The following is a 17,369-nucleotide window of genomic DNA, read 5'->3' as shown; positions in this document are numbered from 1 at the left end:
ACAGCTATACATTACAGCAAACAATTAACATTTATTCCACTAGCGCGCGTTGGATATGAGATGATAGATAGCCAACGAGGCGCGTTAAGCGCCGAGTTGGTTATAATCAGCTCATATATTTCAACAAGCGAGAGTGGAATAATTGTTTTTATTACACCCATATTGAAATTACTGGTGATCCTTGCAATCTGATTGGCTCTAAAAAGTGCGATTTATTCACGAATCGCACTACTTTTTGTTCTAAATCACATCCTTTTTTTAGCCCAACAAAATCAATCGAATTTCATGGTTTACCTACACTAGCCGATCATGTAGCAGAAAAATATAAGGGAAAATGTCATTTTTTCGGGAGAGGCGGGAGTGGGGAATTGCAATTTCTGACAGTGACATTTCTATTTTCTACTCTTTTTTTGTTTGTTTTGTTTTTGTTTTTTTTGCGTGTTTTGCTGTGAGAGCACTTAGTGATAGGAGGATAATAAATTTTAGTATTGACAAAAAAAAAAACTGTGTGATTTCGAATGAATGTAATAAAGTGTTAATTGAACTTCGTGTCGTGCAATTTTTGTCTGAAATCATACTGTCTTGTGATTTCAAATCGAACTCGCGCTGCGCGCTCGTTCAATTTTGAATTCACACACGATTTCAGACCAAATCGCACTTTACTCAGTTCAATAACCGCTATTTCTTGGTATTTTTCGAGCATGGTATAATTTTCATGGCTGCCAAGCCAATCAAATCCCTAAAATTGCATTTTACAGTAATCCAGTTTTCAATAATGCCCATTATTAGTTCCTTTAGCTGGTCTCACGCGCGTATTGATGGAAATACTCTAACAGGTAAGAACGTTTTCAGGCTCAAATTGCCAAAAATAAAATGAATAGAAGAAGAAGAAGAAGAAGAAGAAGAAGAAGAAGAAGAAGAAGAAGAAGAAGAAGAAATAGAAGAAGAAGAGCGTTAGCCTCAGTCCTAAAATAAGAAAACCTTTTTAAAAATGACTACACATGGACACTCCTAAAATGAAGATGTAATTTGGTTTTGACACACCGGGAATCTCTAATACAAATAATCTAAAAAAAAAAAAAATTATAAAAAACAAAAAAACCCAAGGGGCTGATTCCACGGTCAGGGAAGTGTATTTTTCCAATATTTCGAAACGGTACGGCCTTTCTTTTAACCATGAAGAAGAAAGGCCGTTCGAAATGTTGGAGAAATATACTTCCCGGTCCAGTATCGTGAAATCAGCCTTGCTCTTTTTAGATTATTTGTTCCAAAATTTTTTTGCTGATTAGATCCTTTACTACAGGATCCGGTACTTTTATTTTGTCGCAGTGGTCCTTGCAAACACAGTTAATCAATAATATAGACCTTCTTAAGCGCGTTTCCGTAAAGTCCTCTTAGGCGTCATGTCCCGCGGCTTCGTCGCATGTGGCTGATATTTCGCACCGTAAGCCGGTGCCGACTTCTGGCAACTCTGACTGAGATAATAATACGTTTATGTCGTGTTCTTGTTTGAGATAATTTACTTCCTGCATGTATATGCATGTTTCATTCTTGACTGCTCCTTATTCTTGTAGAATTGTTAAGTGTACCTTTGTTTTATGTCTTTGCCACACAAATAGCTGACAATAGCGACACACGCATATCTTGCTTGCATGAAATTCTCAGTTCTTTTTTTATAAAACATTCATATCAAGTAGTTTTTCTCTCTCTCCTTTTTTTTTCTTATTTGATGTCCCTGCGGATAAAAAATAAAAGATCTGCGAATGATGTATAATTCAGTCAATGACACAGGCATGCTCGAAAAAAAATGAAATCTGAGTGTTCCTAGCAGGAGTCGAACCTAAGACCTTCCTAAGATTACCAGTTCGGATGCCTTACCACTGAGCTACAAAAGACTTTGGGAGCTAAGGCCATTGAACTAGGTTCATCAAAATCTGCTTGTTGGGCCTTTTTAAACGCTTATTGAGACCTAAGAAGGAAACAATTTGGGGCCACTTATTCAAACAGACTTACTCGCGGCTTAAGACGTCAGTGGGACTCCAAATCTGTTTATAATTAAGTGGTTTATCAGTTCATGCAGTAGATAAATAGTTTTTCTAGTCTGCGTTGCAAGCCTTCTTGCTACCGTCGGCAGTAGATAATGTTTAGATGTGACTGTTGGCAAATTTGAAAATGGCTTAGAACGTGGTTTTGTTAAACAACGTCTACACTGTGTTTTAATAACCGTCCCTTAAGGTTTACGTACACGTGTCAGTTGATCATCTTCCTGAATAGTAGGCTAGTGCGCATGACCAAATATACATCAGAAGACTACAGGATAATCCCACAACTGGTGTGTACCAGGCTGAAAAACAGACATGACTAAAAGTAACGGATTTAAAATGACTTTAGAAACTTACTAGTGGGATTCAACAAATGACAATTCGAGGTTTAGGGTAAATTCTTTTGTAGCGGCCATGTGTCGTAAGCTTCCTTTTAGCTTTGTGCACTCACTAATTTGTGTTAAATTTATTTATTTAACTGTATATTGACTACTTAACGCCACCCCAGGTCAGTTGATTGTCAGATTAGCGCTGCTTAGCATTTATTAAAGACAAGAGGAAGGAAAAACATAATATAGCGACCTTCAGGAAACCCTCGGGTCGTACGTTGAACATCCTTACCCAATAACGTATTCTAGGTAATTAACTGGAACTAGCTTGTACACAAGGCTTAACCGGGGAATATTTTGTACATGCAAACATCTTATTATGTTTTGTTGTTTAGCTTTACCATGCCACATCCCTTCCACCCCCACCCCCTACCAGAGCCTCCATTTCAACCTACATCCAGTTCAATATCTAGTCTACGAACATGGTCTATTGGCGTGCCGCATGCACTGTTGTAAAACCTTAAACAAACAAACAAAAACAACTGAAGTCCATGTCTGGTGGTCATTTCAACTTTTTTTCAGTTTTAAACAATAGCCTCATGGCGGTTTACAATCTTTCTGTGGGGTAAGATCGGACGTCAGCATTTAAAGGAGCCACTGGCAGACGCCCTCAGTCCATATTTTGGGCTCCTAGTTTTGTTGAAACTTGGTTTTAAGCTACGTACCAAGTATACCAAATAAAAAAAAAAACAAACAAACAAACAAAGTAAAATTTTTCAGCAGTCTCACCCATACTTTCCTTATTAGGATCACAGTCCAGTTCTTCTTCCTCGCTTTCAGTCTCCTGGTTGTCACGGCAACCTTGTACGATAATGAAGGGCGGAATAACTGGTTTGCAAGGTAGACTCAACGTGCGTCGCTTTGGGCGCGGCGGCAAAAGAAAAGGCTGACTCTGGTTCTTGAGGGAATGGGAACGAAAGTTACGCGAGTTCTCATGGGACGGCGTTAACAAGTTTGATTCAGACATGGCGTCAGGAAGCTCGGAGAAAACGGTCTATGAGGAAAAAAACGAATGAAATGTTACTTTAGCTGATAATCGAGTATAACCTATCTAGTACCTTGATCGCTATCTAATTGTCCATCTTGGGTTAAATGAGCCTTGTAATTACTGTGTGCCTGTCACCGTGTCCTCAGGCTCATTGGCCAGCGGTTGCTCGCTGGAGAGACGCTAGAGAGTTAGAAAATACTTAAATCTTTTTGATTGGCTGCCCCGTAACGTCTAACATTGTTTTACCGTCCGGAGCCTCTCCTGGCGACCAACCGCTGGCCAAAGACCCTAAGGACTCTAGGCAGGAGATTGAACTTGCATGAGAAAGCTCCCAATTATTTTTCATTCCTGCTTTAACGTGATTCCAGCATGCCTTATCCCTCCCCTGCTTTGTGCCAGTCTTCCTTAAATCCATGTATTTTGACCCTGTCCCGATTAGTTTCGATCGACTTCAAGCTAGGATGTTCTCCAAAATGCACTTGGCACCACTGTAAGTCCTATGGCCAACCTTGGAAATCGGACTGGATCTCTACAAAATGGTTCCATCATACATTACTTTCCATCGTAACGTCTGACCTAGTATCCTCCCTCTAATAGCACCCCTCTTCTGCCCCCCCCCCCCCCTATGCCACACCCTAAGGGGCACTGTTACTACACTGAAGGAAGACCGCCACTTACGTTTTGTCACTGTCGCCGGTATTCTCGGTTCTTACCACTGCAGGGTAACTTTTAGTTGAATGTGAGTGCGGTTAATTAAGCTTTGCTTCTTCGCTCACTTTAACCCTTTAAGCTCTAACAGTGATCAGCATCAAATTTCTTCTTGCAACCCCTGAGGTCATGAGAATTAAGGATATGATCATCCAAGGTGAATTTTCTTGATATTTTAATAACCTCTCTCCAGTACTTTTATAAGAAAAGCATGGGGACAAGATATGAGAATTTGTTTTTTGATATTAACAGTTTAAGGTTCATGACTTGAAAATAAGCTATTTCCGAATCGCGGTGAACCTCATTATGAACGCGAGGCTAAGTTATTGTTATGAAAATTAGTTATAGTTAGTTTTCATTCATATGCAAAAAAAACTAATTTCATATAAAAAGCTTTGGCACTTAGCCTCGCTTTCATAATGAGGTTTACAGCAACTCGGAAATGGCTTATTGAGTAAAATGAACTCATTAAACTCTGGTTGTTTGGAATTGTGTCTAACAAGTTTTTAAATTGGAGTCATAAACATTCAAATATTGAATTTCGGAGTGAAAAATTGTCTTTGTCCTCGCAATTTAATTTTTAGAGACCAATGGACGGTTATTTCAAACGTGAACAGCTGAGGTTATCCAGTGTGCATCAGAAAAGTGTTTTTATTTGACGTTTTCTCTGAAACTGAATCGCCGGCAGTTTGAGAAACATAATCACTTGACGTGTCTCGTGTTCTTTTGGGCTGCTTATTGTGCTTAAAATTTTAAGGACGATGAGACCTGTCTATGTGTGAAATTTTAATTTCGTCTTATTTGCGTTGTAGACGCCCCCTCCCTCCTGTTTAAACTACTTGAGTAGGCACGCAATGAAATGCGAAACTTTTTTTTTCATTTGTCAAAAAACGTTGGATCGCTCAAGTGATGGGAAATGGAACATTTTATTAGGATCGCCTAACATAGTCACGATTATATTGAGGACCATGAATTTATTCAAATTTTTATACCACACTGAAAATTAAAGGGGTGTTTGATCGCATTGTCTAGCGAGCTGACCTGTTTTCCTTTAAGCTTTTAGGGTGTTTAATTTTGGTGAACAAACGCGTTGGTGAATTTCAATTTCGCTTAATAAGGTGGCTGTTTTCATGCAAATTAAACAAGATGGTTTATATTAGCATATTTTACAGACAGGCAAAATATATGGTAGCCCGTGAACTTATCTTCGGATACGTAAAGTAGCTTAAATTTAGACCAGCTGGATAGCATCCTTCAAAGGTCTGACTCAGTAGATTTTTCGTGCAAATTTATTGATATGATCAACCTATTCTGGCATTATAACCCAGTTTGCATTTGACAGAACTGAATCATCGACAAAGTTGCTAAAAAGTAAACTTTATAATTAAAATTAATTATCTAATTTACGGTGAAAATAAACACGGAGCAGCAGTAGCATTGTAAAAATTACAGAAATTTGCAACATAATTTTCAATGTTCATGGCCCTCTGTCTATGAATCCATCGTAATAATAAAATCCCAATTGCCTTATCTTGCAAATTATAGAAAGCAAATAACACAACCTAACAAACGCCTACCGCTTAATGGTGTCTGTAGTTTCTTTCCAATGAGCGCAGCTTATTCACGGAACTAAAATTTAAAAGTTCACGATGAATATTTACTCGGAAGAGCTGAATCGCTTTAGATTTTCGAATTTAACTGTGATAAAAAAGAAAAAAGATTTTGTTGGTGAAATGTCATGTCAAATATTCATATTAAACATGGGTATCAAGCATAATACCTTTTGTCTTGGGAGGGACAAAAATGGCTTTGCTAGGTAAGATTCAAAAGACGTTTCCGTGAACAGCAGCCAGGCAAATCGGGAGATAAGATTCCGCTTACGAAAATTTTCCAAGTCCTAAACTAACCGAAGATATCTTACTGCCTATATCGTTCCAAATAGCCTTTGTATTAAGGCCTTAAAACGATCTAGGAAAACGAAAAACGAGTATCAGTATTGAATTGTCTTCATTGGGCGCCTTTGCAGAAAACACTTTATAGGCTCAGGGGCATCCAAAACATGAACGTTAAACATCAACATCAACGAAACATGAACGTTAAACTTTCTTATAATAGATACTTTCTGTTCGATGCCACTCCTTTAAGACTGAGAATTATGAACGTGAATTCGACCAATCGCCAAATTATGACTGCTACATAGTCTTTGAATTCAAAATGATCAGTAATATTACATGGGTTTTGTCGTCGGTAACTAACCTTTTTTAGTTTCACTGCGCTGGATGTCTTGAAATCTTCATGTGCACTCAGATGTTTCTAAGTTTGCCGATAACAAATAATTCTTTATGTTCACAAGGCTCTGTTGGCCTAAAAAAGCACTTGCTGTGTACACAAACTGTCTTCGTCGGCGGGACAGGAATAAAACGTGCAATGTCGTTTGATTTTTCCGATGAAGAGATTCTGTCCAACCTCACAAGTCCCGCGATAAGCAACGATACAGAAAAAATCAAACGTTGCAGCAAAATGTTAGAAATTTCATGGTTGACAGAGATTGAACGTGTTTCGCCGATGAACCTTGAAATTTTTGACGCGCTGCTCAATCACCAGACACAACAGACCGATAAGCTGTTTCCAATTATAATGGTTAACTTCCATTAAATACTTTTTGTTTTATCTGTGCAAACTGCCTTAATTCAATATATCAGCCCAGGGTGGGGAGGGTGCTCAGTTCGGCGCAGCACCACCCTGCTCTCCTGATTTATTCCATACCATAATACGTCTTTTCCCATACCAGCCTTCAGCTAGGGCTACCTTTTAACATGCTCGAGATAAGACCTGCTCGTAGTCTAAACCAGTAAATCGCGTCTTATCGTGTTCAAAGGAAAACTGAAAACATTGGAAAAGTGTAACCATTCAAACAGCTGAAACTAGCTAACTGGCACTTAATTCCTCTGATCTGGTGCAGTTTACTACAATGCTGAAGGTAGTTCTTACTTACTTCTTTTTTTAAATCTTGAGTCGAATGAAGTCCCACAGCGATGCAAATCAAACGAAGCTCGTAGTACAGTGCAGGCCGTTGATGAAATTAGAATTATTTTCCGTTCGCTTAATCGGGCGCTTAATTGTAAGGGTGGACCGAGATTAATACATATATTAATATACATATATATATATTTCGAAAATCATCAACTAAGGGAAAGTCTTGATACAAAACCAAATTCTCAGGAAAAGCCAAAAAAGCTTTGTATGACCACTGGTTAGGAGAATTAGCTCTCAGATCTTGGGAGTGAAAGGGTTAAGGAAAGGGGCCTCCTAATACAAAGTATTTTTGCACAGTTTATGACTATGAGGGAAAAGCAGATCTTAGCAAGGGCTATTGGAATCCAGAAAGAAAATTGGGGGTAGCGGAACATTTTTTTTAGAGATAATTAACCCTTTGAATCCTAGGTTTGTGCTATTTTTTTTCAATGACTTTTTGGCAATTAATCGTCTGAACCACTTAATTTCTCCATAAATGGAGATGATAAAAATAAAAATATCTGCGGTCTTAAGAAACTGTAGGCTTAGGCTAAATTGTCACGTGACGCAAGTGACGGTTGTTGTTTGTTCGAGCGAGTGCACGAGCACGAATCTGGTAAAATCATCGCTTTGTAAGTGTTTTTTCGAGCCATTTTCCTCTGCTGAGGCCCCCATTCTGGCATCATTAAGCTGGAATGTGGGTAGAGGCAAGCCTTCGAAAGAAAACAGAGGTGAGAGGTGGTTTCATGCTGACTGAGTCGCCAAACATGCTGTGTAGCAGACATGGAGGCCCACTAGTGAAGTTGTCTCTCTGGCCGTTTTGTGAATGGATTTCAGGACCTACCAGGGCAATTTGGGCAAATTTGGAGTAGTAAAATATTCTATCCACCCATTCATAGCATATTCGATCTATTCCAGCTATACTTATCTACACTCCATCCATGCGTCCATCCGTCCTTACGTCCAAACATCCATCTTTTTCATCGATAGTCATAAGTCTTTTTTCCTTTCCTTCCTTCCTTCAATCCATCCACCCACCCACCCACCCACCCATCCATCCATCCATCCATCCATCCATCCATCCATCCATCCATCCATTCATCCATCCATCCATCCATCCATCCATCCATCCATCCATCCATCCATCCATCCATCCATCCATCCATCCATCCATCCATCCATCCATCCATCCATTTGTCCGTCTGTCCAATCAAACAACTATATATTCATCTATTCTTTTTCCTTCCGTCGTTTGTTTGCACGTATTTTAGTTCGTTCGTTCAATTTTTCTTTCATTCCACACTGTTTCGAAAAAACAAAACAGTAAGAAAAAAACATTGTACGGGAAGCAATGCAATACTTATCGCGGTGCGGATACAACAAAAATAGCTATAATGGGATTATCTTTATTTAGCAGCTTGAAGGCTAAAGATAGTACAAACACGGTAATCTAACTTTATTTTGAGTAACAATTATTTTTTTTCATCATCATTCGAATAGACCGATGCACACACAGACCACCCTGGCATTTAAGTGCTAACTCAAGGATTATTTCAAAATTAACTTAAATAGTTATGCCATTGCGTCTCTAGAGCCACGAATTATTAAGAGTTCTTTCAATTGCAAAAATGTAGATATAAATTGAAAGTTCTTGATTGCATTGACAAAAAAGAAACACCGATTTATCATTTTTTTTCTCATTTTGAAAACATGAAAGACAAAGCCACTTGCCCCTCTTGCCACTATATAGGCAAGATGAATTTTAATTAAAATTGAATAATTACATTAGCAACCACATTTATAAACTCGATACCACAATGGCGATGAAATTTTCTTAAATTAATTTCAAATTAAATTTCATGCACTTAAATACTTAATGGTAATCAGTTTTCCAGAGATGATGTATTTTAAAACTTTCTTTTAAAGGGTGAACATTATAGATTCTTCTCAATAATTTTGAGTCAGTGGTAGTCAGCATCCGAACTGGTAAGCAGAAGGCTCTGTTTAGAAAACTGCGCTTTGTTTCTGCCCTTATGGACTAGATTCTGCTTACAACATCCGAAGTTAGTTGTTTGTAAAATGTTTTCGTGGTAAACCAAACATTCTAAGGGTCAAACCACAGGCATTCCTGAGTTCATATTGGCCCACAGATGAAAAGAGCCTTGTATGAGAGTTTGTGCATCGATCTTTTCCATCAAAATAGTCAACAGATTTTCTATGAAAAGGTACAATTACCAAACGGTTTGTCTTGAGAAACCTTGCCTGTTGTTTTTGCTGTGGTTTTAATTTTCCCTTTTGTAAGCTCCCGAAAGCCGCTTTAAGCGATTTTGGTCTTAGAGTTTGGTCAACTTGTTGACGGCTTTCGGGAGCACAGAGAAAGGTAACAGCACGTACGAAAAACAAACCAGGGCATTCTCTCTTGTCCGGAAGGAAAAAAACAAGCATATTTAACTCTGAACATGACTCGATTTTAGTACGCTTCTTATGAAAGTAACAATTTACGAAGAAGGTTTTTTTTTTTTTCATTATTTCTGAATGGGATCTATTGTTTTGTTTTCAAGCAGTATTTTAAAAACTTAAAACAAGGCATACCCTATAAATTTTTGACAAACGGGTTTTTTTGTTTTTGTCGGCGTTTTTCTTTCTTTCTTTTTCAGTAAGTGTCAACTTGAAATTGATGGTTTTAACAGAGGTAAGTTTTGTTTTGTGTCAGAAGTAGAAGTTACAGTTTTCAGCATGCATCGGATATAACATACATTTTTTAGTGAGCACAGCCTTTGAAGTATGACACTGGCTAAGCATTGAATATTTCCGGAGTGCATTGTATTTCCAAAAAAAAAATTGTACTGATTATCCAGTAAACAACACACGAGACATTATATTAATTCAAACAAATCCCAAAGAAAATATAATACTTATGCTTAAAGAGATTATTTTTCGGCTAAACTAAAATGCATATGGATCGACTAATGAGTTTGGCCACTGATTTTCGGAGTCCAGTATTGCTATCTTCTTTAGCTATGTTTAAATAGGTTGTATAAAGTGTTACAGTTGAAACTGACAGCTAGCTATCGAAGCCGTCTGTCAAAGAAAAAAAAAATGGCTACATTTGGAATAAGAAAAAAATGGGATTTTTTTCCTCTTCTTATTATTTATTTTCTTTTATTAACCTTTCAAATCAGCATTTGTATTCTGTGTTCATGGTATTTAGAAGAAGAAACTAGAAGGTCTTCGTTCATGGATGAATCAAGCCGGATCATCTGCCCTGGCGGTGACCTCGCTACTTAGCCATCTGTTTTATAGTGCTCATTAAGTTGCCTGTTATAATTAATAACAAAATATATTTTTTCCTTTCAATAAAGAAGTCAAATGCTACTTGATTTATAGAACCCATACACTCCTAACTTAAGAGAAACTTTGGAGGGAGAACCAGCCGAAGCTCACAGCCAAATCTCAGTTACGCCGACGATTGATTATTCAACAGTACGTTCTTGCTTTGCCTATTGAGTTTAAGTGTTTGCCGGCCTAAAATGCAGGCGCCTGGCAAAGCGGCTTTTGACCAGCTGATTCTTAATTTTTCATATAAATTTTAACATTCAGATGCATTTAACTCAATATCACCTTAGTTGTATACTGAGATGGGTCTAAAATCGTAGTTATAGTTTGTGTTGGTCAAAGTTGTCGATTTAATTAGATGTTGTTGATAGGTGCATTTTTGCCATTCTAATCAAAGCTAACTTTTCATTTTATGCATGAAATTTGACTGACAGTGAGTAGTATTCAAATGAAAGAGCTCAGCTTTTTAAGTAACGCTGACTGCCAGCTAGTTGTTCTACTAAAGGGAGATGACGAAAGGCGAACTTGAAATGATTCGATTCAGTTCTCTAGCAAAGCTCAAAGTGTTTGTGGCTATCGGCCGTCCTTCGCTCCTATAACAACTATAACACTTTTACTATACTATTCCCAGTCTGAAAGAGTGGAACACGTAACAGTACAGTGCTTCATGGTAATGATCTTTAGTCGATTTCTATCGTCAAAGCTGTTCAGCGAAAGGACGCCAGAGAAGTCAGAACTCCCTTATTTTTAACATTATTATTGTGGACGTGCCACTGTCTTGGTCTTCTGCATCCTCTGTCTCACTCTTCAATACTTTAGTACCAAATGGTTTTGTTCTGTAATTGGCTTAAGATTAACGTGAACAAATAATCTTTCGCGAGGCAGAACTTTACTTAGCTGAAGCCTTGAGTTGCTCGATCCTCCTTCTCTTTCCCCTCTCTTCCCACGCCTTAAGGCGACACTGTACGTTAGGAAGTTATAATTGATGGTACTGATCAGCTCTAACACCATAAGTCACAGCGTTTCACTAAAAATAAACAACTAGCACACTTGCCTGTTCTTCTCCTTCCATTGCGACTTGTCCTGTGTTGAAAATCGGCCACGACGCTTCGTCTGGCAAACCTCTGCTACCAACGGCGAAAAGTTATGTTTTCTCTGTCTATGAGCAGTGCTACGCTACACAAGCATCCAATAGTTTGACGTTGCTTTGGAACTAATCACCTGCCTAATGGAAGATAATATTTTTGTAATAACAGCAGAGCTATCAAATATCGTAGCCATTTCGTCATTTGCCAGACCTGACGCGCTTCCCTCGTGGGTTATAATAGCTTGACCTTTGTTTCTGGTGTTAGGTATTATCTTTGTAAATCGAGACAAGTCTATAAATTGGATTAACATTGTGAAAGAAATGTGATGTTATGTCCTATCCTGGTGGACAAGTGATAGATGTATTTCCATCACATTTCTTTCACTTATACCGCTCATCGACATTCAAATCCCAGCACATTGTCACCCATCGACATTCAAATCCAAGCACATTGCCACCCATCGACATTCAAATCCAAGCACATTGCCACCCATCGACATCACATCCTAGCAGTATGCATTGGTTGTTTGTCACATGAACCTAGAGCGCTTTCCATTCGTGGGGACGAAGGAAGGAAACTGGGAAGACAAGGCCGGGTTAGTATTTATGAAAACGGCAACCGGACAACGCATTTACTCAACGCCAGGAATTTATTACAAACTGCGGTAACTGTTTTTTTTTTTTTTTCGGTTTGCAGCAAGTCGTATAGAAAGGCATCATCAGTACTAGACATGATCAGTACTAGACATGAACAGATCGACCCAAAATCCTGGGAACGAATGGTGTCAGATCGAGCGGCCTGGAAAACTTGCGGTGCCCACAGGAGCCGCCCTGCAGGAAGAGATACTGAGGGCAGAGTGGAAAGAGAAGTGCGATCGAAGAAAACAGAGAGTGCGTCAAACGACCCCCGTCTCAAATTGTGGCACCTTTACGTGCCGTTACTGCAGCCGGTCCTGCCGCTCAAATCATGATTGGTAGGATTAGCCACGAGAGGAGCTAGCAAACTGCTATGACCGTCTGGCATGACGACAAGGGCAAAGAGACATCAGGAACATGCTGGAAATTACGAGCTGTCTCCTGGAGCTGACTTGAATCTCGGTGTCGATATCATTCAAATACCTACAGATGATGAATTAAAATGTATCAGCAAGCAGAGTGTCAGAAATGTAAACGTCCTAGCAAGCCGTGTCCCTATTTACATATAAAAATTCTAATCAGTTCCTGGTTCTTTGTTGTTTGAAGACCATGCGAGGAAACACGCCCAAGCGTACATAAGCAGACTGATGAGTAATCCTACCACTGGAGTAACCCAACCTGTTGGAAAAAATAAGATAGTCATCCAAAAGCACCTGCGATATTGACAATGCGTATGCATATGTCGACGTTTTCACTAATGAGAGCGGGGACGACAAAAGCGCAAGCAAAAGGCAGTCAACCATTTCGTCTAAGGAGGGCTGGTATCGAGATTTCCGTCAAGAAATCAGGTTTTCTATCCGTGCGTCTGTCCAATTATGCTTATGTAGCTAGTGTTCTCACTTGCTTACCTTTATGCTAATGCTTATATATATCCTAGTCAGTGAAAACCAGCCTTACTAAAAGCCTGCTACAGGGGGCCCAAACTTGCTATGGTGCCAATACGTATCTCATATAGGCTGTTCCTGGAAGTCAATCACCTACGCCCTCCACCCTATATTGAACTGACTATAAAACGTCGAGGCTAAAAGATCTACCGTACCGATTTCATAACAATCCAGGAGTATCTGCTGCTGTTTCGGCTGTCCTTCATTTGGCATCTCTTCCTCAGTGTGTGGTTCGCCAGACACCAGCTGCGAAAATTCAGGGTTTTCCGTTATTACCGGCGGAATCGCTGGCTTTTCCCGGGTTGGAAGACTGAGAGTTCTTCTTGAGCGATGAGATCCAAGCGGTGGATGGCGGTTGCATGAGACGCTCCTAAAGGCGCGTGTCTGCACATTGTTTTTAATTGCAGCAAGGTCAGACATGACTTTTATCCAGACAGTTGTTGCCTTTCATAAAGAAGAAAATTGTAATCAGTTAATATAGCTGATAGAATGAGAGAAATATTTTTCATCAAACGTTCCTGAGGTGAAACAAAATTCTTCTACAAGTAGCTCCTGTTATTATAGTTCAACGTCGGCCATGGCATAGCTTTTGGATTCATGATCTCTTTAGTGGTAATTTTGCAGGCAGGCTGAAACTCTGTATAAGTCTGGACTTCTCTAAGGAATAAGCATAAGCACAAACGCCGCTTAAACGACAAGTGAGAACACCTGCGACATATGAATAAGCATAAGCACAAGGAGAACGAACAAGTTCGTACTTCTTGTAATTATTCTAATGCCTGTTTCAGGGTGTTTACTTAATATGAGAACAGGGACGACATTAGCACAAGCACAAGGCAGTCAACTGTTCCTCCACAAGTCTTGGTTACATCTTGGCCTGTATCGAGACTTCCGCCAAAAAAAATCTTTTCTGCTCATGCGTATGTCTTTATGTTTACGAAGTCAGTATCCTCGCTTGTTTATTTTTATGCTTATGTCCTATACCAGCCTTAATTACAGTAAAGGTAATGTGTAATAATGAATGATTCCTGACGAGGTCAAAGTTTTTGCCTCGTCCTATTTCCTTACTTGGGCTAACGCTCAGTGGGAAATTCATGGGTTCTCTTTAGCACTACAACATACACTGCAGAGTTACCATTAATGCATGAGAATGTATGAAATACTGTAAATTTTGTGGAAGGGAAACACCAAAAGTATTTCTTGCTAAAACAGCTTCGGTAGAAATTAAGAAGCGCACAAGGAACAACAAACAAAGCTTAAAACTCAAAACTCAGTTTTTAGGTTCAAAATCAGCTAATTTGCGTCGTGTTGTGTTCAGTTTTAATCTAGTTGTAATGGCCTCCCTGAGCAGTGGCACAAGCGACCGAGTTACCTTAACAAAGACTACTGACATCAATTTGGAGATTGGGGTTAGGTTTAGGGTTACGGTTAGGGTCAGGCTCAATCTCGAGAGAAAAGCGGCTAACGAGAAAGGCTCCTTGCCTATACTTAGCGGAAAGTATCGTTCCTCTTTGTGGTGGCTCTGTAAGCATCAAAGCTCCTCAATTTACAACTGAACTCGGACTGATTATATTTTCATCTAGAACTGAGAAACGAGCCAATTTATGGTTTGCATGTGACGTCATCGCGGCCAAGTTGGTGGAGAGGAGAAATAAGATTTTTCTCCTCCGGGATTTCTTTTCCATAGTTATGCAAACTTTGTGAAAAAATTTTCTTTTGTTTCGTCTACCAACATGGCGAATGGCAAACCACCTCTACTAGCCGTTTTTTTCAGTTTTATCCAACAATCGGCCAGTCCGGTTTACTGGGGAATATTTTTACGTCACTGGCATCTCGATACTGAAAAAAGGAGATCTCTGAGATCCTGACAGGCCGCCTTGTTACATATGATCGCATAACGCACAAAACAAAAATATACTGATAACGAAGGATTTGGAAAAACATTTCAGAATAAAAAGTAGCGAGATTAAAACATGACGTTTCGGCGACGACATGTCACCATTATCAAAGGTAAATTATTATAAGTCCAGAAACGTTACTGAACTTATAATAATTTATATTTGATAATGGTGACATGTTGTCGCCGAAATTAAACGTCATGATTTAATCTCGCTACTTTTTATTCTTAAAAAAATATACGTCAGGTAAAATCTTGGGATCAGGGCTTCCCAGATAGACCAAGTCTGGCTCCAAGCAAATTTCCCATGGCAACTGCATGTCACATGCTATAAACCACCTTATTACTAGTAATACTGTTATCACCATGGCAATACTGAAATAATCAGCCGCCATCCACCAAAACTCGTATCAATCGACTGACTGGTCAGATATGAAAAATATAATTGATTTATAACAAATATATGTTTTAACCTCACGATCGTATCGTAATTTCTTTGATCCGAGCAGGGCGTTACTTAATTAAATATATATAAAAAAATTGCTTTAATTTATAGTGATATTTTCGGTGTAACGTGGATAAGCATTGTTTTGCATTTAGCTCAGTTTAAAATATTCTCAAAAGTACACATAATGATGCACTTGTGCTTCCACGTTTGTGAATTTGTCAACTCTTGTCAAAAGTGATCTTTTCACCACTCATTCCCTCGGGCTGAAGAATAAAAATGATAAATGTTGGCATCTGTGAGTGTGATAACATCTGTATTTACCTCTGACGTGACGTCACCGAATGGGATACCTATCAAAGCGTTAAAAGGAAAACCAGGCAATAAATAATTTAAACTGAACCGGGAGGTTAAAAAAATAACCATATAATACAACAGAGATTTTCGGCGAGAAAACTGTAAATATATTCTAGAGTGTCAATGTCTGCTTAAACCGGGTTTTTTGGTTAACAATAGATTTAGATTGAAGTGTCTTGTTCGCTTCCGGGTCTAGCTTTTGTAGCTCGGTCAACGAGTGTCGTTTATGCTGTCGAATTTTCTCTCGTATTTTCAGTATTCGATCAGTTCGTATTTTAAAGCTGATCGAAAGTTTACTGTGTTAAAGGATCGAATTTATTCGTCATTCCTTAAAACATTAAACCGTAATGATTCAAATCATAGCTCTCGTCTTTTTGAGGCGTTCCTTTTGTTGAAACAATGGACGGTAACACATTTTGAAGACAAAAACATAAACTATTTATTTTGTTTTGTCTTTTGATGTGAGACAATCAACCCGAAGATGGCATTAACCGTATTTGCTGAACTAATTCAATTTTTGCTGCAAAACAAAAATAACAAACGTGTGAAAGTGTACTCACCAAATGAGATCGAAGTCCTGCAGAAAATTGACTGTTTGGCTTGAAAGGATATTCTAGTATGTTGTATGGATAGCTATCCTTTTAAGGGTAAGTGCCATATGTTTTGTTGAATGATGTTCACGCGACGCAGAATGTGACATGCAAGACAAGTGAAACCCACGGAAATCAATCAAAAATCCTCTCTAGTCAGGAATTACCGGAGCAGCGTATTCTGAAATATAATGTTCGAAAGACACGCGCCTTAATTTCAACTTTCGTAAGCATCAAAGTATGTGTAATTGCTGCCCTTGTTGTGAAAGATTTAATGGCAGAACCACGCAAGCTTGGCCTTTTAATCATTTTTATATTCATGCCTGAGAGATGTGCGGCGAGATTTAAAACAACCAAATCGACGTGAACAAATTCAATCACGCAATGTATTAAATATTTTAATCATCCTTGTTATCAAAAAGAAGACTAGAAAATGAAGAAGAAAGAATTCAACCAAAGCAAAGCTGCCCTAACGACCTCAAAAAATTGAAAAGAAAGAAAATAAAAAGAAAAAACGAAAACGAAACGATAGATATTATTATTACATTTTTAATGCGGATGTGTCGAAAATACCGCCATTAATTTTATATGTGGACACAAATTTGACATGAATTTAGTAACGACGTTTTAAACTTAATAAATTATCACGGTGATTTCAATCTAAATTAGTTCAAGTCTTGGCAATATGACCGAATGAAAAGCTGCCTTCGAATTTGGATTTGGAGTAGCATGAAAATGCAGTTGAATTAACAGAAATTTAGCCGCATTTTAAGGATTGCTTAGTGAAATTTTTATGTTATCAGGAAGAGTTCGAAAAATGAAAGGAGAGAGAGGCAATCGTTTTTTGTTTCAGCAGGCACTAAAAGCAACACCTAAATTGAAAAAATTGACACACACTGATGTAGCTTTCAATATACTCGAGACCTATATTGACA

General features: G+C 38.6%; 2 protein-coding genes across 11 annotated transcripts in view; one reads left to right on the top strand and one right to left on the bottom strand.

Moving 5' to 3' along the window:
• Positions 1-1,006: 1,006 nt before the first annotated feature.
• The window catches only part of LOC146480930 (uncharacterized), a 122,791-nt gene continuing 106,428 nt past the window's right edge, over positions 1,007-17,369 (bottom strand). The window contains exons 1-7 of one of the 10 annotated variants that reach the window (XR_014864500.1): positions 16,405-16,679; positions 15,812-15,840; positions 13,301-13,589; positions 11,533-12,879; positions 3,161-3,425; positions 2,246-2,344; positions 1,007-1,735 (exon numbers count right to left, since the gene is read on the bottom strand). Coding sequence is in view for 6 of the 10 variants with exons in the window: in XM_085108611.1 (XP_084964737.1) it covers positions 2,259-2,344; positions 3,161-3,425; positions 11,533-11,550 (369 nt within the window). In the remaining 4 variants the exon portion in view is untranslated. Of the gene's footprint in view, positions 1,736-2,245; positions 2,345-3,160; positions 3,426-4,097; positions 4,249-5,704; positions 6,363-6,383; positions 7,204-11,532; positions 12,880-13,300; positions 13,590-15,811; positions 15,841-16,404; positions 16,680-17,369 lie in introns of those variants that run through there. The other 9 variants (XR_014864501.1, XR_014864499.1, XR_014864502.1 and 6 more) reach the window with 9 other exon arrangements.
• On the top strand, positions 12,026-12,536 carry LOC146480938 (uncharacterized). The gene is made up of 2 exons (XM_085108635.1): positions 12,026-12,161; positions 12,263-12,536. The coding sequence occupies exons 1-2, from the start codon at positions 12,100-12,102 to the stop codon at positions 12,534-12,536; spliced, it is 336 nt and encodes a 111-aa protein (XP_084964761.1). The 5' UTR covers positions 12,026-12,099.

This window comes from Pavona decussata, unplaced genomic scaffold (assembly GCF_977016875.1).
Source record: "Pavona decussata unplaced genomic scaffold, jaPavDecu1.1 SCAFFOLD_51, whole genome shotgun sequence".
In the NCBI taxonomy this organism is placed as follows: domain Eukaryota; kingdom Metazoa; phylum Cnidaria; class Anthozoa; order Scleractinia; family Agariciidae; genus Pavona; species Pavona decussata.
Note: the sequence above shows the minus strand (reverse complement) of the source record. Positions and strands in the feature narration are given on the sequence as shown.

Excerpts from the sequence above, each read along its gene's own strand:
- LOC146480938 (XM_085108635.1), top strand. The coding sequence starts at position 12,100 with ATGAACCTAGAGCGCTTTCCATTCGTGGGGACGAAGGAAGGAAACTGG. Across the intron at positions 12,162-12,262 it reads AACTGGGAAGACAAGGCCGG|CAAGTCGTATAGAAAGGCAT; the intron begins GTTAGTATTTAT and ends TTCGGTTTGCAG.